This window comes from Neofelis nebulosa, chromosome 6, assembly GCF_028018385.1.
Source record: "Neofelis nebulosa isolate mNeoNeb1 chromosome 6, mNeoNeb1.pri, whole genome shotgun sequence".
NCBI lineage: Eukaryota > Metazoa > Chordata > Mammalia > Carnivora > Felidae > Neofelis > Neofelis nebulosa.
In genome coordinates, this window is record NC_080787.1 from 145674817 (window position 1) to 145698184 (window position 23368).

Genomic DNA, 23368 nt, shown 5'->3' on the forward strand with positions numbered 1-23368 from the left:
CAACGGGACAGAGCGGAGTGGGCTGAAGCAGCGCGTATTATGGCAACATGACCACACTGACGATGGCAGTGGCTGACACTGGATGGTGTTAGGTCTGCTCTAGGTGCTTTATATGTATCAGCCTTTATTCATTGTCTTACGCTTTTTTTAAATAATTTTTTAAGTTTTTTTTTTTTTTTTTGAGAGACAGAGAGACACAGAGAGAAAGGAAGTGTGTGTGCACAAGTCGGAGAGGGGCAGAGAGACGGGGAGAGGATCCCAAGCAGGCTCTGCACTGTTAGCACAGAGCCCAATGTGGGGCTCGAACTCACGAGGTCATGACCTGAGCGGAAATCCAGAGTCAGATGCTTAACCGACTGGGCCGCCCAGGCACCCCTGTGTCAGCTTTTAACACCTCCCTCTGTGCCGGTGAGTCAAGGCAGTATTATGCCCCTGTTTTGTGGACGAGGAAACTGGCACAGAGAGGTGAAGTAAGGTGCCAAGTTCACACAGCTAGTAAACTCTGCCTCATCGGGACCCAAACCCAGGCATCTGGTGTCAGAACCGGGGTGTGTGTGGAATGGCACTTGCGAGCGCCCCCGCAACCCCACCCCAGGCAGGATTACGTGAGTACAAAATGCTGTCGAGTCCTGCTTATTGGTGAGCTACATCATGCAGAGCATTTCGAACAAAGTAACCCATCATCCACCATATTTCTTAAGCAAGTACTCCGAGTCTCTAGAATGAGCTTCCAAACCTTTATTACTTCCTCTCTTGTGGCTTCTAAATGTATAAATGGAGAGATTCCACAAAAAGCCATGGGGACTGTCTCCGAGGCAGCCCCACTGTGCACTTGGACCTCCATGGCCAGTCATTGCCGACATGTGCTAATGGAATGCAAACTTAATTTTTATTATCAGCCTCAGTGAAATATCATTAGGAAAGTAAGGGTGTTGCCCTCCCCAGAAACAAAATCCAAGCATATATTCCGAGGCCACGTATTGGTACTGGGTTATGTTACTGGTACTACTGGGTAATTAGAAATTGGTTGTTTTCTGGGGCTCTGAGCCTGGGTGGCTCAGTCGGTTGGACATCAGACTTCGACTCAGGTCATGATCTCACGGTCTGTGAGTTCGAGCCCCCATGTCAGGCTCTGTGCTGACAGCTCAGAGCCCGGAGCTTGCTTCAGATTCTGCGTCTCCCTCTCTCTGCCCCTTCCCCATTCACACTCTGTCTCTCTCTGTTTCAAAAATAAATGAATGTTAAAAAAAAATTTTTTTTAAGAAATTGGTTGTTTTCTAGAAACAAGAAAGTTGTGAGCCTAGTGTGCCATACTCCTGCTGAACTGGGGGTCCCCAGAAGCCCCTGGCCTGCCCCTCAGAGGCTTCCTCTGAGGAGGGGCTGCACAAAGGGGCAGCCAAGGACTCTGGATTGGGGGCCACCTTGGGCTGGGAAGTCAGGCATGCCTGGGAGGGTGCTAGCCTCTCTCCAAGACAACTCCAGACGCACCCAGGCATCTCTCTTGGAGCTCTTTAGGCCAGAAAATCCCTCAGGAAATTCTTGGTTTTTCACAATTTAGCTTTGTTTCCTACTGGCGTGTATTTATTTGTGGAGAGTGGGGTAGGCCAGCAGCCAGGGCTAGGGCCCTTGGAGGAGCATAAGAGGCCAGGGGAACTGAATAGGCCTCCTTCCCTAAATCTAAAATACACATCTGAATCCATGAAAAGAATTTAAAAGTCTCACATTTTGAACAAATCTCTTTTCTTGTTCCCCATTTGGTGCTGCTTTGTTTTGTTTAGAGAACAAATCTTGTCACACCAAACTTCTTTCTTCCATAACTGGATAAAATTTCCTACTGTGGCTGAGTTGGCGCTGTATTCTTTCCAAAACCCAAGTCCCTCTGGATGGGGCATTTCTCAAGGACAACCTCCCCTCAGAACATCGTGAACTGCTCACAGGTTTGCACAGGGAAGATGGGCTGCTGGCCTCTCCCACTGCACCCACACGCTCCCCCAGCCTGGGCAGATACAATGGGGGGATAGTGCCTGGCTTTGTTCTTCCCTCCTGTCACCTTCTTTGCCCCTTCTCTTTCTGCCCTACCTCACTCACCCTTGTGCCCATTAGAGGGCCAGAGCCTTCCCTGGACATCCCAGCCAAGCCTGTCCATCAGGGACTAAGAACCAGTGACATGCCCAGCATCGTGTGCCTGTGTTTCTCTAAAATGTTCTTAAATGGCATAATGATGTGCTCATAAGAGTGTTTTTGTGGGGCTTCTGGGTGGCTCAGTCAGTTAAACATCTGACTCTTGATTTAAGCTCAGGTCATGATCTCACAGTTGTGGGATCGAGCCCTACATCAGGCTCCACGCTGAGCCTGGAGCCTGCTTGAGATTCTCTCTCTCACTTCCTCTGCCCCTTTCCCTCACTCATGTTCTGTCTCCCTCTCTCTCTAAAAAAGAAAGGAAGGAAGGAAGGAAGGAAGGAAGGAAGGAAGGAAGGAAGGAAGGAAGGGAAAGAAAGCAAAACAAGAGTGTGTTCATGTTTCCCACTGAGAGCTGTGAGCCATGAGGGCAAAGACCCACATTCTGTTCCCTGCATGGGTCCCAGAGGTGTGCATGGCAGCAGGGTAGGAATGGCCACATTTGGGGGTAGGGGTCCTCATACAAGTCTAGCAGAAGGAATGGAAAGTTGGAAAGAGAGAAAGACCACTCCCAAGGTGTGGTCAGGGTCAGGCCCTGCAGGCCAGGGCTAAGGGTCAACCTGTGGTTGACAGGTTTAATAGAATGGCAGGTCTACATAGTCAAAAAGGGGCTGTGACAGAGGGTGGGGTGCAGTTTCCATAGGAAACCCAAGAGGGCTTCCCAGAGGAGGGGGGCTAAGTTGTCATCTATTCTAACAGATGAGTAGGAATTGGGGGAAGGGAACTAAGGGAAAACAGAAAGGGGAGCAGCATGTGCAAAGGCCCTGAGGTGAGGGGAGAGCCTGTAGGAGAAGGAACTAAAGGAACTCGTGTGTAGGAGTGAGCGAACTACAGAGGGCAAAGCAAGAGGTAAGGCCAGGGGAGCACATCCAGATTAGGAGGGGCTCCTGGGCCATTGTGAGGACTAAAATGAGACTTGGGGCAGACTGTCACAGTCTTGGACATGTGGCTGGTCCATTAAACAGGCCTAACACACAGGATGCAGGCTGAGAAGAGGTTTGTTTTGTCCTCCCTGCTGCCCTTTCAGACTCTTTTGATGACCTAGTTCTCCTTTTTTTTTTTTTTTTGCTCCTGAATGAAATCCCCTGTAAGTCCCTTAGTTTCTCCTGTCACTTAAAAAAAAAAGGACTCAGGGCACTTTCATTTCCTTGAGAATCATATTGTTTCAGTGAACGGAAACTCCGGAGTTCATAGAAAAGCAACACTTTCCACCCCTTCATCCCTACCCAGGTTGGGGTTTCAGGGGATCTTTTGGAAAGACCGTTCCGCCCGACTCCCCGCTGGTTCTCTCCCAGGGAATCTGCGTCTGGCCTCAGCCTCGCCCCGCCTCCCTTGTGTGTGTCCTCAGGAGGGTACAGGTGTCTGCCTGTCCGCGGCACCCTTCTTTGCTTTTTACCCCTTTGACCTTCTGTGCCCTGGCAGGGGTCACAAACTTGGTCTGAGCTGCACGGGGCTCCAGCACCTCTTTTTGAAAGATGGAGCTTCTTGTTGCCTATTGGTTTTTCTAAACCTCTGGGGATCCAACAGAAACTGAAGCAGACAGAGTCCCATTCCAAGATCTTATCACAAGTATTTTTTTGATGCCTTGTTATTGTGTCGTCCGAACACCTGAAGGTAGAGGTTGCCATAACTCCTGTCTTCTGAGGGCCTGACAAGTAGCAGGGCGACCTCACGGACCAGCCCTCCGCCCTCAGGAGTGGGGAATGTCCGTGAGCACATTGGATGCACCAGCAGCATTTCCGACGAGTGTGGCCCGAGCCCCAGATGGTGGGGGCCGCACCAGGAGCGCCCGCTTATTAGCTGCACCTCCTCTTGCCCTTTGTAGTTCTGCCCTTAGACCCGAGGTCAGCTGCCAGGCAGAGGGGAGTGTGTAAAATCACGACGCCAACCAGGCGACAAGTGGTATGTGCCCCTAGAGGAGTCACACGCAGGTCCCAGAGAATCTGGAGAAGGGGCAAAAGCAAAGGCTGGGGGCTTTTGAACCTGGCCTTGAAGAACGGACAGTGGGGTGGAAGGGAGAGTGACTTGGGGCAAGAGAAACCAGAGCCCGAACGAAAGGCACAGGTGGCAAAGCCCAGAGAGGCGTGGCGGGGCCGTCTGTTCGCGCGCATGCGCTGGCGCAGACGCCGGCGCAGGCGCCGGCGCAGGCGCACGGTGTCCCGAAGAGCTAGGCGCGCTGCGCTGGCAGTGAGAGGGCGTGGGTTGAGACCGGGCGGAAAGTGGGGACAAGTCCTCCGAGGCCTGGAGTGTTCGCAGGTGAAGGAGCGCGCCCCCCTCCCTCGAGCAGCGCCAGCGGGCGTAGAGACATTGTCAGGATGGGGGGCAGTTAGACGGGGCCCCAGTGGCCATGATGGCCGGGGTTGGGGGGACAGGGTGGGAGGGGGTGGGAGTCTGTAGCTGGTGGCAGGGAACAGACGCTACAGACACTTGTCAAAGGCAGAGGTGACAGACTTTGGTACTGACTGTACCTGAAGGTGAGTCAGGGTGTATTCCCAGGGGCGTGCAGTGGCGCCCCACACAGAAAGAGGGAGCCCCGCATGGAAATTAAAATAGTATTGATGGAGTCTTTGGCTTTTTATTCACTCTCTTCCTCCGTATTGCTTTTTGTCTTGTAGCCTGATTGACAGAAGAGGATACATCCAGCCTGACACACCGCAGCCAGCCGCACCCTCCAATGGCATTGCCGCCTACGGAGCCACGCAGTCACAGAGCGACATGGTAGGGGCCGCCTGCAGCCGGGCCCAGAGCTCCCTGCAGAGGCTTCTCTTCTGCTTCTATGTTCACTAACCCAGTAACAGACCAAGCACACCTAGAAACCCTCCCGGAACACCCATTTACTGAAAGGCTCAGGCGAGGGAACAGAAGCGTTAAATTAAGGCAATACCCAACAAAGGATTATGGCCCCTGAGTGGTTGGTTTGCTCTGGGTTGTGTAAGGGGAAGTCCGCATGCAAAAGGTCTTCCAGAAACAGCTTGTGGCACCGTGTGATGGAAAGCCCCCTTACACAGAACCAGGATTGGGGGGGGGGGGGGGAAGGGGTGAGATACAAGTGCTCCAAACTGGCCTGGCTGGCTGGCTGGCTGGTCCCTTTTTGTCCCTTTGCCTCAATCTGTGCTCACCTCCCCACCCCCTCTTTAAGCGTACAGTGGGTGGCCACTTCTCCCCACTTTCAGCCGTGACCTTAGCTCAGTCATGCATATCTCAATACACTAAATCAGACAAGGTGTTCTTGATTCACAGCCAAAAGTGAGTTAGTGCCTCTCCAAGAGGTCTCATAGGGGTCCTGTGAGGTATGGAACAGCATGCTTGGTTTCCAGGCTGCAGGTTGGAGACTTGGGACAGGGGCAAGAGTCCCTCTGTGGGTACCCGAAAGCTCAGCCAGGCCCGGCTCCGACCATCCATCCCTTAAAATTCCTTAGGCGTCTGGAAGACAATGGCTTCACTTTATCTGGAACAGATTTCCCTAAAGAAGTTCCGTGTTTCTGAAAGGGACCCAGTCTGTGGCCACCCAGGAGCTGTTTGTTTTTTGTAGAAGGGAATCACCCACAAGAGAGTTTCCATAACAAACAAAGACCCGCCTTCTGGACTGGACTGGGAAAATGACAGCCTCCTGGGCACTTTGTTTCTACTTATAAAGAAGGGCAAGGTGAAAGCCCACAGTCTCAAGACTGTCTCTGTAAGCATTCAGGGCTAAGGGAACACGCTTAATGCCAGCAACCCTGTAGCTGTGTTTATGACCCTGGAACTAGGCTCCAGCCCCCAGCAGAAGCTTGCTGGGACTAACTTGTTGGTAGTGGTGGTGTCTAATTTGTGCTGTGGTGCTTTGCTTCGCTAATAGAGCACCTCCTTTAAAGGAGAGTACATGCGTGTCACAGTCCTTGCCACTCTACTCTGAAAGTGGTCACAGGACATCTTGTTCTGTCCCCGCTCACCCACATAAGTGACCTTTAAGGGTCACCCCCTTATTTTTCAGAGGACGAAAATGAGAGAGAAAAGAGAGAGGCCAACAGGAGATTATATTTATTTAGCACCGACTGTGTTCAAACACTTGATGATTAGAATCTTGTTTAATCTAAACCAACAATGGCAACTGGGCATGCCTGTCTCTTGCTTTTCTTTTTAAGCTAGGAGAAGCAGATCATCTCTGCCCAAGGGTACACAGCCACTAATTTGTGGATACAAACCAGTCTGATGACTCTAATGCCCACGTTCACTTCCAACACTTCCTCCTTCAAGTGAACAGGCACTAAAGACCGCTGTGTCTGTGCTCAGTAGTCTTTCTCAGCCACTTACAGGTGCACAACAAATGTCCTGGAACGAATTCTGACCACAGCATCCACTGATCACTTCTGTGGTGTGTGCGCATGTTTTCACATTGTGTATATGACCTCTCATTAGTTCAGTAACCCTTCCTGAGTCCCTACTGTGTTGAGGACTCAACTGTGGTAGGGATGCAAGGTCTGTGGGGTGCAGTCCATCTGCCCTCAAGGAGGCAGTGTCCGGGGACAGGACACAAACACATACGGAAAGGAAGTAGTAGGAACCTGCACTAAGGGACACCACTGACGGCAGTGGTCCTTGTCAAAACCAACGAACTTACGTTAGTTTTACCCTGTGACTCCCATGGTACTGATCCCACCATGCAGTGTACTTTCACTAGATTTAAAAAGTAAGCAAGGCTACCTTCAAGCTGTTGACACTATTAAGCCACTTTATGTTAAGATGAGATGAGGGCATAATTTATTAATTGCACACATTTATTGACTACCTACTGTGTGCCTCTATGAGAGCCAGAGAGGGCAGGTTTAACAAGGGACACAGGGAGGTCTTTTCATTCTGTACAGTTAATCAGATTCCTCAAACTGCTCTTGTGCCCTCTGGAGTCTGTTCTAAGTAGACCACACCATAACCCCAGTTAAGGGCATACCCCCGAGGGAACTGGCCCGGCAGGAATGGTTATGGTGCCACTGCCTATTCCTATGGGAAGGCCACCTCCCAAGTAACCAGTGACCCTGAGGCACTGGGCTTGATGCCATATGGATTGTTTATAGAGGACACTTCCAAGATGAAGAAGAAGCTCGTAATGGTGAAGCAGCTGCCGTTGCTAAGCCCTTATCATTCAATCCAAAGTCTCTGGCTTAAACTCTTAGGAAGCATGAGGATATTAAAAACCTAGGGCTCCTTGCCCTTATGTTCTCCCCTCTATCTGGAGATGAGCCACAAGTGTGGGCAGCTGCATATGACGTCCACATGCCCTAAGTGCCAGTCAGATCAGGGACTCGGGAAGAGCTCTGACCCACAGCAAGTCCTGCTCAGTCCTGACCACAGGAGCCGTGGCATCCTGAGTCTGGGGAGGGACTGACTGAGGACCTGTGACCCTCAGGGACCTGCCAAGGCTGACTGCACCCCGACTTCATGCCACCTCTACCTTGCTCACCCACGTGGAGGCAGAAGACACCATGTCCCCCAGCACCACCCGGCCACCAGCACACACAGAGGGGCAGAATTTCATTCGTTTCTTTGACCAGCCATACACAGATCTTTCCTGAAGAGCTAGTGGGACAGCACGCTGAAAGTGCCACGGGATAGAAAGGAATGACCAAGGCACAGATCGTCCCCCGGGCGCCTTCCAGTACAGTAACACTCCAGCTGTGCCTAATGTGTTCAGATCTGTGCCCCTAAGTTCAGATTCATGACATTTTGCTTACACTTTCTGGACCAGCGTCTCCCCCTGCCTCCCATGGAGAGCTATTCTCCACAGTAGAGAAGCTGTACATCACTGAGTCCCATGGCCCACCCTGTCCCTGTCAGAGACAAAATCTAAAAATCCTGGCATGTGCACTCCAGATTTGGTAAATTGCACAGTCTTGGAGACTGGTCCCTGGGCCAAGGTGTTCCAGCAGTGGTAAAAAGTGTGCAGAGACGTCTCTTTCACATGGGAGGCACTTCACAGTCAAGCACCAGGCTTTAAAGAGGCCTTTCTTACCTCCTTTTGAAGAGCAGATGAGGGGGCGCCTGGATGGCTCAGTCGGTTGAGGGACCGACTTCGGCTCAGGTCATGATCTCACAGCTCGTGAGTTCGAGCCCCACGCCGGGCTCTGTGCTGACAGCTCAGAGCCTGGAACCTGCTTCAGATTCTGTGTCTCCCTCTCTCTCTGCCCCTAACCCACTTGCATTCCATCTCTGTCTCTCTCAAAAATAAATAAACGTTAAAAAATTTTTTTTAAAAAATGAAGAGCAGATGGGGATTAACTGTGCAAAGAGCCAGACTTCTGACACTTTCTAGATGAGTGACCTTGACAAGTTGCCTAACCTCTCTCTGCCTCAGTGTTTTCATCCATAAAATGGGAACATATCGATATCCTTACCTTGTAGTATTTCTGTGGGGATTAAGTGAGCTAATGCATGTAAAGCACTTAAAACCTTGCCTAGCACAAAGTAAGAATTATATTTAAGTATTACTGTATTATCATTATTATTATTATTATTATCATCATCATCATCATCTCCCTGATATCCATGGTGACAAGATCAGCCAGGTCAGTTTCATCCACTCTGAGCTACTGGGCAGCAATGGACATGATTCAGGTGAAGGAAAGAGCTTGGATGGGAAGCGGGGAGTGAGAGCTTCAGTCCTGGCTCCCACCAGTTATCTCCCTGACTACTGGCAAGTTCCCCTGCCTCTGTGGCCCTCAGTTTTCCCCAGCTGCAAAATGGGAGCTGGGACTAATTTGTCCCTGAAGCCCCAACCAGCTCAAAGCTCTCTGTGAGTCTCTGATTTTTGCAGCTTGACAGATAGGTCAGAAGAGCAGAGAACAACTTCTCAGTCCCCATACACAGGAGAGGGAGCCAGCTCACCCTGGAAGAGGGTAAATGCTGTGACCCTTGGTTCCTCCTACGCCTCCCACCCACCCTGATGCAGACTGGAGACCCCGCACTTGGCACGGGAATGGGGGATGTGCTGCAGTCTGGACTTCATACCAAACCTCCCCTTCTCATTTGTCTCCTGTTTCTCAAATTTCTAGGATAAACCCCACTTAGCCCTGGTGTATAATCTCTTTTATGTGTTTCTGGATTTGGTTTGCTAGTGTTTTGTTGAGGATGTTTACATCTATGTTCATAAAAGATTTTGGTCTGCAGTTTCCTTTTCTTTCGATATTTTTGTTTGTTGTTCGTGTCAGGGTTAATAATAGCTTCATAGACTGAGTTGAAAAGTATTTCTTCTTCTTTTTGGAAGAGTTGCTGAAGAACTGGGATTCTTTTTAAAAGATCTGGTAGAACTCACTGTGGTCCATGTGGTCCCAAGCTTTTCTTTGTGGCTAGTTTTTTGATTACTCATTCACTCACTACCTATTACAGGTCCGTTCAGATTTTCTATTCTTGAGTCAGTTTCAATAGTATGTGTCTTTCTAGGGGTTTATTTCATGAGGTTGCCTAATTTGTTGCCATTGTCTCTTTGGTCATACGTCATTATTGTTTTATTATGGAAATAGGTGAAAGGAGGAAAAATTAAGCCTGAAAAAGTAAAAGCAAATAGAAAATGAGAGTAATTTGCAGAAGTGAAGGGAGAAGGAAGAAGTAGCCCAGGACCATGGTGAGAGTGAAGGAACATGTGGGGTGAGCCCTGAAGGGGGAAATGGGTGTTTTGTGTTTCTCAAGGGCTGTGAAATGCACGTTACTCCCCCAGAGGAGAGAGCTGGGAGACTCTAGCAAAGTGACTTCAGCGGGGGCTGCAGGCCCCGTGCCGTTTGCTTTGCTTTCTCCTACTTTGAGTAACGCCAGGACCAAGAGAAATATATGTATCAAGCAGTTTCCAAGAATTGTCAAAATCTGGAGCTAAAATATTTCAAGATTGACAATAAGCTAATTCTCTGAGGCAAACAGTAACATTTCTTCCTTTCCTTTGACTTGCTTAGTCTGCCTATATCAGACACCCCAACCCTCACTGCACACTGAGCCGACACATCAGAACCAGCAGTGCCTGCCAAGAAGGAACCTGAAACCCTTCAGGTTTTCTAGTGTCTGATACAGCAGTGGACACCCAGGAACTCACCTTTTGCTCTTTTGGAAATGCATAATCACTAAGAGCAATTTGTCCACAAGCAATCCATCGTCTTCCTTTTTATCTATTTCATTTATTGGATATAATTAGAGCTCACGATCAATTAAAAAAAAAAAAAAAGTTCTGGTGTTCCAGTCCCCAATCAATCAGACAAATGTGAAAACTGGCTTTAAATCCCTTAAAGTTGAATTCGTCAGAATCACAAGGTAAATTTCAGGCAGTTCTAAAAATGGAACCAAGTTTATTTGGTAGAGAATTATACTGTGTTTATCAATTTTTGCAATTGGCAGAGTGTGGACAATATTGAAACTGTTATTGCAAGGATCATCTCATTTAATGCCAACAACAACCTGCAAAATACTCCCATTTTACAAAGCATGAAATGGAGGCTTTAGAATAATGACTGGCTTGCTCAAAGTCACACAGCCAATGGTTCAAGACCTGGCTGCTTTCCACTCATTCAACTTCAAAAGCCCTCAAATTGGTGTCAGCTGAATGTCTTCAGATCTGGCCCTTACGTCTGGCAGCTGAGTTTACCACAATCCAGTGGGCCTCAGCCGTGGATGCACTTTAGAATCACAATGCTGATATCTTGAGCCCAATGAAGTCAGAATCCCCTGGAGGTGATTTAATCATAAGCTAGCATTGAAAAACATCCCCATAGTCTTCAGATTCTCCTGAACTCTCTACAAGCTTGGGTTAAAAGGAATGATTTTTGAGCCATATTTTGCTTTAACACCAAGAAAATTTTTTCTTGAAAAACCTTACATCAATTTGACTCAACTAAGACATGATCTGTTCAGAAAACATTCATATTCAGGTGCATGGAGGATTTCAACAATGTGCCAGCAAACGAGAGATTGGGGAGTCATAGAACTCCAAAAACAAGTGCTCGGGTTTCAGGCAAAGCTTCCTGGAGGAGATGACGTCCGAGCCAAATATTAAAATATTGATTACAATGAATAGCCACCCAGAGGTGGGAGAGATGCTCCATGCAGAGCACAGAGGCCCAGGCATACATGGGGTGGACTCATGTGCATTTGCGGGAGCAAGAGGACTGAGTTACAGGGTGTGGGTTGCAAAGCAGGCAGGAGGGGAAGCATGTGAAGAGCCTTGGGTGCCTTAAAACCAGCATGGATTTTGTTCTATAACGTGGCAGGGAGCCACTGCAGAGACTCAGTTCAGTGAGCAATACCATTAGATTTTCACGTGGGGTTAATGGAGCCCGGGAAGCTCTTTGGGGCACAGAGGGAGGCATGTTAGTATGGAGACAGGGAAAACAGAAGGAGACCCTCACAGAAAGCCTAGCGGATAGCAGGATAGCAGAAGAGGTTCAGAAAAGAGGCAGCAAGTCTGGGATTTGGAGATGGTCACATTGGAGGTCTGGAGTCAAGAAGCCAGGGATGGTCCCCGCCTTTCAGCTTAGTGATAAGGTGATCATATAAGTCGCCAAAAGGAAACACAGGAAGAGGGGCAGGTCAGGGGGAAGCTGATTGTGGCATGTGTGTGCCCATAGATAGCTGGGGGTGGTGGGGTGGTGCCCTGCAGGTAGCTGGGAAAGCCTAAAGAAGGTTTGCTTCCCTGTACTTAGGAAAGAATAACATGGTTTGTAGAAATTCACTTTGAAATAGTAGAGATGTGAGTCAGTTTTGTTAGTTATCCTAGAAGTATCAGTCGATCTGGCATTTTTTAAAAAACTGTGAGTTGTTCATGTTTGTCATCTGAGATATTAACCCAATTTCATCTCTCATGCTGGAAGATTATTATTTTAAATCAACATTTATCGCTTCTCAGTCTTTTGGCTAAGATCAAGTGAAAATCAACATTTATTATCTTTTCCTAAATTTCTCTCCCCTGACCCCTGTGAGCTCTGCCCTCACCAAGTCAAATCAAGTCTCTTGGTCTAGTTGGATACTAGTGAGGATGATAGAATAAAGCTGTAAAACAGTCAAAGAGAAAGCTTTGCAAATGGACCGATTTAAGTACTCAACGCAGAGGGGAAAGGTAGGGAGAGAGCTCAGTTGGCATCACGGCCCCTGGGCTTGCGTTTGCCGGTCCTGACACTGGGGGCTGCAGCATCATGGGCAAGTCCCTTAATCCCAAAAGCCTCCAGTTCCTAAACCATGAAGTAAGAAGGGGTGAGTGGTGACCGCCTTCCTGGATGGTGATTGGAACTGAGACCCCTTTCTGTCCCACCCTCCCAGCCCCAGGGGATGACACAGCCTGGCACACAGGAGGTGCTCATTAAATGTTGAGTGTGTGTGAAAGTTCCCCTCAAAGGGCCTTCTCAGGGGAATTTCTGCACAAATACTACTTTGTTCCTGTCTTCATTCCCACACCTCATTCTTTCCTCACTCTGGTTTTGTCACATCTCCTTCGTGAATATGGAACTAGGGACTAGAGAGACAGTTCTCTTTGGTGCAGTGATAGCCTTGATAGGATCAAATTAATCCATGGGCCAGGAGACCAGAAGTCATGGCTATTCTGCCTATTGGACTCTGTCAGCAAAGTGCCTGTGTGCTTTTTCCAGGGACTGTGAAAAGTTTTAAGGCCTGAAAAAAACGACAATCTCCAAAACATGAAAACTACAAAATCAAAATTAATAAATTAATGTCTACAAGACCCGTGACTGTGTCACCTTCATTAATTGTTAATTAAATTTAGCTTTCATGCAAATTTTACCACGTTAGAAGTGATTGTAGGTTGGGTTTCTGTCACTTTATAATAATTCCCAAGTACACATGTGAGTTGCCCATAAATGAATCTAAAAGTGAACTGACTTCAAGCCCCACGCACTCTCTATGTCTCCATGCTGCCTCTATTATGAGACACCCGCTTGGCATACAGCTGAGAGAACTCTTTCTGGTCTCAAGGCTCCTACCCACTACTGACAGTGTCTCCAAATGTATCAGAACATCTCCAGGAGAGACTGGATGTGAACACTCCAATGGGGGGAAGATGAGATGTGTTCTACATGGCCCCACAGGTCAGAACCAGGGCCAGATGCAAATCCTGCCCAGTCCAAGAGGGAAATGTCCAACACTCAGAGGCCCCCATCCCAAAGATACTTAGGATGGGGGAGTTAGCACCCCCCCCCCGCCATTTGGGGATGGGGATGGTTGTTTGGTGCCTAAGTGATCCCTCTACTACAAATTCCTGAGGAAGGAAATGTTAGAAAAGTAACAAAGGGCCATCTAAAGCATTAAAAGGGTGTGTGTAACCTCAGTATAGCCTCTGTTGTCTGAGTGCTGGTGACGTTCTGAGGAGCCATACTGGAATTACTTGCAGATAGCCCCAGTGCCAGCCAAAGATCACATTTTCATTGTTCCTGTTTTCCTCATTGGCTTTTATTAATACCTAATATTGAAGTTCTTTCCATGTATACATAGGACATCCAGTTATGGTCAGTTTTTAGTACGTATATTTCAATTGATTGTCAAATGACTGAAGTTCTGTATAGCATTGGGGTCAGAGTTTATGCTCATATCTGGCACTTGTAACTAAAAGATCCTTTGCAGTACATGCTACCCACAAAGCTAAGAACATAGTTCATGGTTGTTAGAAATTTTGTTTGTTAGAAAATCATTTGTTATATTTACTTAACCTAATTTTTGAATGCACTTTAATCCAGTATCAAAAAAGGCTGACTCTAGCAGTTACCTGATTTATGAAAATAAGTTTGTGAATAAATATTGCAGAACTCTCCATGCATCATCTGAAAAATCTAATATAGTAGGAAAAATAACTTACACACACTTAAATAGTAATGTTAAATGACAATAAAAAGAAAGCTCTCCTCCTAACCTACATTTTAGGTAGATTTTAGAAGTTTATAGTGATTCTATAACTGTAAACGAGCACTCATAAGACCCGAGAACACGCCTTCACAGCCAAACAGAAATAAATGATGCCCAGTGCTAATACTTTTGACAGAATTGGAGCAGAAGAAATAAATAATTTCATTCGCTCTTGATTTGTATACAAGACCATCTCGAAAACTCCCAGATTTGCTTTTAACAGCATTTAATCTGTGTGCTAGGTATATTTCAAACAAGGAGCCAGATAGAGTGAAATAAAAGGTATTCCAACATGAGCAATTTTACTTGAAAATCTGCAAAAACAAAAAGTAAATGATCTCTATGGTGTTTTCAGATTGTAACATTAAGTGATAAAATGTGCAACATCTGAACATCTGAAACCATAAACTTCTTTGTAAGTTAAATGGCAGAGCTTCATGTGGGCAGTAAATCAGCCAGCCGTCAAGTGACTTACTGCAACCACAGCACACGCTCTCGCATTCCTGCCAGGAGTCGTTTTATGCTGCCAGCAGAAGGGTCTTCGCATAGACCCTCTTACAAGCGATCAGGCTTCTATTCCATTGGAATTCAGCATTTGGATGATTTTTGACTTTTAAATGGCAATTTCATATGATTCAACCTGATATTTGATAAATAGGAACCTTTATAGGGTTGTTTTGGAATGATCGTGTGAGTTTCTCAATTTTCGGTTTGTAGTAGATGGGTTGTCACTGCCCAATATCCAGGTGTTTATTGGTTTTTCTTAAGATTATATAACTGGTTAGAGAAAATGATACACTGAAGGGCGTCTTGGTGTTCGCACTGGAGTGTAAGCCCTGCTACCAAGTTGTCAGAGGAAAAAGCAGGCGGTGACGTCTCCCCCTACTGGTGGAAGAGAGGAGTCGGCAAATGAAAAGCCAAGGAGGTGGTGGGTAGTGAAAGCATGAATAAAGCGAAGAGAAAATGGGGGGGGGGGGGAGAAGAAAGGGAGAAGAGGGAGAAGTCAAGGTGAAGGGAGGAGAAAAAAAGAAGTGGGAGGGAAACCCATGAAAGGAAGAGATGTAGGGGAAAGCAGAGAAGAGCATTGGGAAGGCCAGAGAGAAAGAAAACTAAGTGGAAAAATCAACAAGAAGTGGGCAAATAAGAATCAGAAGCAAAGGTAAAAAGGAGGAGGTGTAAGAACATTTTCATGGATCATCTCCGTAGTAACCCTGAAAATACTGGCCAAGTTCTCAAATAGGACTGCAACCATGAAGGTTTATCAACCCATCCTCCTGGGGCCGAGCTTTAAAGAAGAAAAAATTGGATGTCTCCTAATCGTTGAGTCTTTTCTAAGAAGGAGACGTTCCAAACATGCCACGTAAATGGTATGAGAATTATAGTCATTGCACTGTCCCTGGTTGGAATCTGATAAAATCCATAGTCCTGCAGAGCCAATAGGAAACTTTATCTGGGCAGAATCCGGTAGAGCAAAGTCTGGTCCCTGTGTACCCCCAAATGGGATTGGTTGTCCAAAGGAAAATCGGTTTGAATGTGGCAAATTATCTTGAAAGTTCCGGGTGCGGCAGGATTTAGATACTTAGTTTCATGGTCCCAGTAACTGATTACTGATATCACCGCCATAGGTTAAACTGGTGGGGAGCCATGGGGGGGGGGGAGGGGGGGGAGCAAATAGTAGGTTAATTGTTAATATGTAACTGTGTTTTCCTATGACAAAGGAAAATCCATAACTATACTCAGAAAGACAGTCCTCTTTTAAAATATTTAAAGAAGTCTATACAAGAGGTGCTTGAAGTCTGATAACACAAGTCAGAGTTCAAAGTAGTCATTTTGAAAACATTTCTGAATGACTTATATATTTTTTTTTTATTAAAAAAAATTTTTTTTAACGTTTATTTATTTTTGAGAGAGAGAGAGACAGAGCATGAACGGGGGAGGGTCAGAGAGAGGGAGACACAGAATCTGAAACAGGCTCCAGGCTGTCAGCACAGAGCCCGACGCGGGACTCGAACTCACAGACCGCGAGATCATGACCTGAGCCGAAGTTGGCCGCTTAACCGACTGAGCCACCCAGGCGCCCCTGAATGACTTATATTTAGATTTCTTTTAATTAAATGGTTTAGGCTAAATTTATTTCCATGTATTTAAGTCCTTAGGCTTCACCCCTGGTAAACGACAGCATTTTCAACAGCCCGGCTGGGAGGCTGAGCACAGACAGATTTGTTACTGTTTTAACAAGTTGTCGGTCGGGCCACAGGAAAATGCCAATAGGTGTATACAGGAGTGAACCCAGGTTTGGAGGGCGCTTTCTCTTTAAGAGAGAAAAACCAATATGCCAGGAACCAGGAGGGCAGGGGCCCTGATCCTGAGCCTCATGGTTTCAGAGTAAACCCACCCCTGGTACCTGCGGTCTTGTTGGGAGTCAGCTATGATGATAGTGTAAAGCCTTGGAAGCCACATCCAGCCCCACCTAGCCCTCCGGGTGAACACAAGCTCTAAGGAGGGACAGACCACGTTATCCCCAGAGGTTCTAGTGCCCCCTGTGGGCCCTGCCGTGAGCGTGGCTGGAGGGTTGTGATCAAGGAGGAAGAAATGAACAGTGACCTGGAGAGAGGAGGGAGAAGGAGGGGGGCACCTCTCCCCTCATGCTTGCGCCCCTGACCTTGAAAATCTCCAGCTCTGCCCTCAAACAGAATTCTCTGTGAGCCTGTAAGAGTTGTCTTGCGCTGATCCCTAAAATAGAATTTGCCAATTAGTTTTCAATAAAAAAGGAGTCCTGCAGGTCAACAGAGACAAGCAAATCTGATTTGCAATTTTATCTTTCCTTAGAGCTGAGGGCATTGTGTAGACAGAAGGTAGGAGGAATAGTGAGGGCTCCAGGAGGGAAGATTGAGAACAAGATTCCAGTACCCAGAAAAGCACCTGCTCTCTGCAGCTCTGGGCTCAGCTCTGGGGTCGCTAGCGGGCCTGCTCACAGGCTGCACTGAGCCCCGGGAAATGGAGGCAGTGCGGAGCTCAGCTGGCTGTAAGAATACCAAATGGAACGCGTCACAAAACACAAAACGTTCTTTGCAAAGCACAATATATCCAAAGCCCTAGGTCAGTTTCCAGAAGATGAATGTGATTAGTCAGGAAGTTGCTCCTCCCCACCTCTGCCCTGTCAAGACGGAGCCGGTGTGCTGGACCGAAAGGACAGAACTGGAGAGCTTGAGCAGACCTGTGTGGACCAGCCTGCCCGCAGCCCCGCCCCCTGCCCCGCGTGCTCCTCAGCACCTCCCACCAGAAAGCCCCTCCACACTGAGCTGAAACCCCCTGCAGGAGCGGCCCCGTGGGAAAACACCGCTATGGCAAAAACTGCGTGGTGGTGCTTGGGAAGATGAGTACAGGAGGTGACTGTGACCAGCCTTCCAGCCCATGCTCCAGGCTCTGGGTGTTTCTGAGCTCCCTGGACTGAGATGAAGGCTGAAAGAAAAGTGAGGGTCTCCTTGCGATGGAATACTACTTGGCAATGAGAAAGAATGAAATCCTACCATTTGCAACAATGTGGATGGAACTGGAGAGTATTATGCTAAGTGAAATAAGTCAGAGAAAGGTATCATATGTTTCCACTCATATGTGGAATTTGAGAAACTTAACCAAAGACCAAGGGGGAGGGAAGGGGAAAAAATAGGTATAAACAGGGAGGGAGGCAAACCATAAGAGACTCTTAAATACAAAGAACAAACTGAGGGTTGATGGGGGCGGGGGGAGGGGGAAATGGGTGATGGGCATTGAGGAGGGCACCTGTTGGGATGAGGACTGGGGGTTGTATGGAAGCGATGAATCACGGGAATTGACTCCTGAAACCAAGAGCACACTGTATATGCTGTACGTTAGCTAACTTGATAGTAAATTATATTTAGAAGGAAAAAAAGTGAGGGTCTCCCACGGAACTGGCTTTCCTTCCTTAAAGAGCTCTACTCTTGCCCAGAATCGAGGTCTTTTGCCCTCTAAAGCCTGTGAATTCATGAGAGACTGCAACTCTTCCTTCTCCTCCTCTGGCGGGGGGGAGGAGGGGTACCACTTGTGATTGTAGAAAGAAACCCATTTGGCCAAAAGGACACACACACACACTGGAGCAAATAAAGAAAAGCCTTAGGAGTCAGAACTTCCAGTGAACTCCCTCTCCTCCCTGAAGGCCACATGGTGCATGGTTTGGGCTCTTCCCTGCACAGAGGTGGTTGAGTGATGGTAGTCCTGGGTATCCCCTTGGCAGGAACAGGGTGAGGCACCTCCTTTGCAAACCCATTAGCACAGATTCGACAGCAACTCCGGAGTTCCGAAAAAGAGAGGAGGGGATAGATAATCAGACAAGGAACATTTATTAAGCACCTACTATGTGGCACATGCAATAGTAGAGGTTTGCAGCCAGGCAAACTCAGCCCCAGGTCCTGGGTCCATGCCTTACTTTTATCTGTAAGGTCTTGAGCAAGCCACTCGTTCATTTAAGCCTCAGGATCTTCATTTGTGAAGAGGGGAACTTCTGAAGCAAAGCAGTAGCCTGCCTGGCTCACTGCTTGAACCCAAACTTGGGACAGATTAGCTCACACTGACTCTTCTCCTTCCCCTGGAAGAGCAGTTCCTGAAAATCTCTTAAGGGGTCACTGCCCACGTTTGAGTTCAAGATCTCTGTGTGCTGTCGAAGTCTTCTGGCTGATCTGAAACCTGCCCCCATGGCTCAAGAGAGGGTTTACGGAGGATCAGAGATCCACATTCGATCGGCTAAAAGTGTGTTTACACCATTTCCTTCGCCCAGTGAGTGAGGAGAGGCAAAGGACATAGGGTGTAATGCGATGTAAGAATGCTTAGAAGAAAAGGAAATATCTTGTAAAATGTTGGCATTTTCTTTCACGGATTAAAAAAACCATGGAAGCTCAATTAATGGTCCTTGAAGCTGATGAAAATTTAGCAGTGGGGAATTGTAGGGCTTTGTGAACAGTCTGCTCAGACTTTTTGTAGTAAAATGTACATGACCTACAATGTATCATTTTAACCCTTTCAAGTGTGCACTTCTATGGCAATAAATACACTCACATTGTTGTGCAAAGGTCACTACCGTCCATCTACAGGATCCCTCATCTCTCAAAACTGAGACTCTGTCCCTGTGAACACGAGCTCCCTTCCCCCTCCCTGACTCACGGCAACCACCCTTCTCTCTACTTTCTGTCTTTACAGAGGTAACTACTGTAGATACTACTATAAGCAGAAACATACAATATTTGCCCATTTGTGACTGGCTGGCTTCACTTGGCGTGATATCCCCAGGGTTCATCCATGTTGGAGCGTGTGTTAGGATTTCCTTCCTTGTTATGTCTCAGTAGTGGTCCATCGTCTGTATGTACCACATTTTGTTCATCCACTCATCTGTCGATGGACCCCGGCTTCTCCCTTTGGGCTTTGGCTATTGTGAATCACGCTGCTATGAACTAGGTGTACAGTCCCTGTGTTTTTAAAACAATAGAGTAAAAGCGGTTTTCAGCACACGAAAAACAGGCACCTGAGATTGCTAAGGTGATAAACCTTGTGACTTCATCCGCGGAATTGTTTTTTAACTAGGTTGAGTCTGTAAAGGGGGACCAGGAGCATGATGCCTCCCTGGGCAGCTGTGGGTGATCAGTACTTTCAGTGGCTTATTTAGATGCTGGGTCTTTGCACTTACCGTGTATGTGCTGGGCGCCTCCAGATGAAACCAGGCTGCTGTGCAGGCTCTCTGCCCTGAGGTGTCACTAACGGGTTTCTCTCTCCCTCTCTCTCTCTCTCTCTCTCTCTCTCTCTCTCTCTCTCTCCCTCTCTCTCTCCCTCTCTCTCCCTCTCTCTCTCTCTCTCTCTCATTCTCTCTCTCTGTCTCTCTCGCATCCTGTCCTTCCCTGCCCCCCCCCACCGTGCCCCCTTTCCTCCCCACCCTGTGCCCATCTCATCTCCGCCTTCTCTTTGCTGGCTGCCTCCTGCTCTCCAGTGTGACCAAGACCAGTGCATTCAGAGCACCAAATTCGTTTTGCAGGCCGCGGCCACGCCCCTGCTGCAGAGCGAGCCTAGCCTCACCAGCGACGAGCTGCACCTGCCCGGGAAGCCGGGCCTGGGCACTCCCTGTGCCAGCCTGACGCTGGGGCAGCCCACGCCGCCCTCCTCCATGCCCAACCTCACCGCGGAGGCCGCGCTGACAGACATACTGCCCCTGAAAGAGGAGCACGTGGGCCACCAGTTTCTGACTCCAGAGGAAGCGCCCTCGCCGCCCAGGATGCTGGCGGGCAGCCCCCTGGCCCACAGCCGCACCATGCACGTCCTCGGTCTGGCCAGCCAGGACTCTCTGCATGAGGACTCCGTGCGCGGCCTGGTGAAGCTCAGCTCCGTGTGACCACAGCCCCGGGGGCTGCAGACAGTAGGAGCTTTCCCATGACCCAACTCCGTGGTGGTGAGGACAACTCCAGTCCTGGGGCACAGAGACTGCCGGGGGAGTGAATGGATCCCCCCTCCGTGGCAGACGAGGGCAGGGCCCAAATGCCCACGGCTTGGTTTAGTTGAATTTTCTTCCCCAGCCTGACTGCCTTGATAACAATGAAAATAAGAGAAGTAGCTGTTTGCCAGCATTTGGAGTCTGAGGGGGGTGGGCCTGGGAGAGAGGAGACTCCGGGCTGCAGAGTCTGGGAGGAAAGGACAGTGTTCTGCTGCCTGCTTGCTGCTCTTGTGATGGACGCACGGAAAGTCGAGGACCCTTGTGGCCAGACTGAAATTGCACCTGAGTGTTATGCTACTAATATCTGAAATAGACATGCCATTCCATTTGTTAATTTAAAAAAAAAAAAAAAAAAAAAAAAAACAAACCTAAAAGGGAAAAAAATGACCGGATCTGGATTTGCATGCCACACTACGTCTGCTCACAGTGGTGTTGGTATTCAAACGGAAGTGCTGCTTGCTCGCTTTCTTTCTTCTAATTTGGTGAATCTTCAAGTGCTGTCTTACGGGAAGACAGTGCGACACACAGAGACTCGTGGGACGATGCCATCACTCACCGGCTTCTTCAGCTCCATTATGCAGGGGTCGGCGGAGCCCCGGGCTGCAGAGGGTTGCTGGGGTTTTATCCTATCCAGTATGAGCTAACCTTCTGTTTAGTAGTGAGATGAGGTATTGTGTTGTACCACACCTGCCACAGCCTCCACCTCCTTGTGTGACCAAACTTCCTGTGGACAGCCAATAAAATGACGTCCTCTGTTCTTTTGGATCCGCGTACTCTTATCCTTAATAGCTTCCGTGACAACACAGCCGTCTGGATGGCCTGTGGAGAGTTTGGCTTTACTAAAGTGTTCCCTAGCAAGGAATGGTCTCAAAACAGCCAAAAGTAAAATATTTGGATTGGGGTTTTATTTTATGGGATGATTTATCAGGTAAGAGGGTAGCTTTCCCACAGAATTTGCCCCACATTCGCAGATTGCCACACAGTGGTTGATCTACAGCAGGTAGAGGGGAGAGGGTGTGCAGGGATGAGGACCGCGGTGGGACCATCTTCTGCATTGTGTTCACGTATCCCCAGGGTTCAGAAAGGGCCACCTGAGGTCCTATGAAGATATCAAAAATTGAGGAGGAGAAACCAGCTTAAAGTTTGGGCCCAGATCATGCAGACCATCATGCTTAGCCAGACACTAATCAGTATGGAATTAACAAAATTACCCCTTCGTTCACTTCATTTATCAGCCAGAAGGGAACTGGCTTAGCATCTGGGGAGTAAGTCACTTTGGAGGCAGCTGCAGGGACTCAGCAGGCTCTGTCCTTGCTTCTCTCCAGACGATAAATTCAACAGCCCAATCTGCTCAAGTTCAGAATCATGCTGTTGCCCCTCACAACCATAAAGAAACACAAGATGCGTTGATCAGTGGTATAAGATGCCCCAACAATTTACATTTATGGAAAAAGGCTGTTTCTCCTGAGAAACAGTTGCCATTTTATAGAAAAGAAAAGGAAAGGAGAAAAGAAAAAGAAAAGCACAACTTAAAGTCTTATTTGGAATAAAGCCAATTCTTTGTCGGTGGAAAAATAATTTGTGCTGAAAATAGCCACAGAATTCTCTCATGGTGTTATCTCTGAACCATCTTTGTTTTTCGTACTATATATACGAATAGAGAACAAGAAGGTAAATTGTGTGTAGCCTTTGTTAATCTTCTGGACCTCCTAACTACTTGTACTCAGAACTTACAATAAGGGGGACAGAGCTCTTCCTTACACAGCCACACGCACACACACACACACACACACACACACACACACACACTCATGGTCATCAACACACAGGAATTCTCCTTGCACACGTGCTGCCTGTGAACAAAAAGCAACAGCCCAATAATGTGCCTTCTGTAACGTCCCAAACCCTCTGCTTTTTGCCTCCTTCCATCTGCTGCCCGGAGACCCTGGGAGAGCGTTGGCCCTGGTGAAAGACAAGGATGGGTCAGTTCTCACTCCTGTATCTGTATGGCTCAGCTCATTCCCAGTTTCTTCATCTGAAGGATGAAGACAATGGACTTTTGAGTCTTTCCATTCCTTTTTAACTTTGTGTCATTTTAATTTTTATGCATAATTCACATTGACTTTTTTTTCTTCACATTTTATTTAAATTCTAGTTCATTGACATACAGTACAATATTGGTTTCAGGAAAATTCAGTGGCTCATCACTTACATACAACACCCAGTGCTCATAACAATATGTGTCCTCCTTAATACCCATCATCCATGTGTTCTTTCCATTTCTAATATCGTCTAATTCAGTAAGTGCTGATTTCCCATGACCACTCCTTCTTTCCACCTCCTTATGAAAAAATCCAAAAAGTAAGGATCTTTTGTCTTTAATAATATTTACATAATATTTATTACCAGTTCTCCACTCCACCCTCAGCCCTGTCCCAGGGACATCACTTAATCAAAAAGAGGACTGGGAATTTCGGTGAAACAAATCAAGGCTATTCAAGGCTATGCAGGGTCCAAGAGGGAGATTAACTTGAATGGGACAATTTGCTAAGACAATTAACTTCTTAAATAAAACCCCAAACCAGAGAGTTACTCACAACCCTTCCCTCTGTGGCTTAGAAAAGAATGGAGAGTGTGTGGAATGAATGACTGCGTTCCCAGGAGTCCCCTTCTTCTCCTGGAGTGTATGCATGTATATATATATACATATATATATATATATATATATATATATGTATATATATATGTACAAGAACCCCATATATATGTGTGTGTATATATATATATATATATGTATAGGTGTGTGTGTGTGTGTGTATATATATATATATGTATGTA

General features: G+C 47.5%; 1 protein-coding gene across 2 annotated transcripts in view; it reads left to right on the forward strand.

Moving 5' to 3' along the window:
• ZDHHC14 (zinc finger DHHC-type palmitoyltransferase 14) overlaps positions 1-21287 on the forward strand; it is a 289733-nt gene extending 268446 nt beyond the window's left edge. The window contains exons 8-9 of one of the 2 annotated variants that reach the window (XM_058735764.1): positions 4794-4896; positions 20078-21287. In XM_058735764.1, the coding sequence (XP_058591747.1) occupies positions 4794-4896; positions 20078-20431 (457 nt within the window). In that variant the 3' untranslated portion in view covers positions 20432-21287. Of the gene's footprint in view, positions 1-4793; positions 4897-20032 lie in introns of both variants that reach the window. The other variant, XM_058735763.1, reaches the window with a different exon arrangement.
• The last annotated feature ends 2081 nt before the right edge of the window (positions 21288-23368 follow it).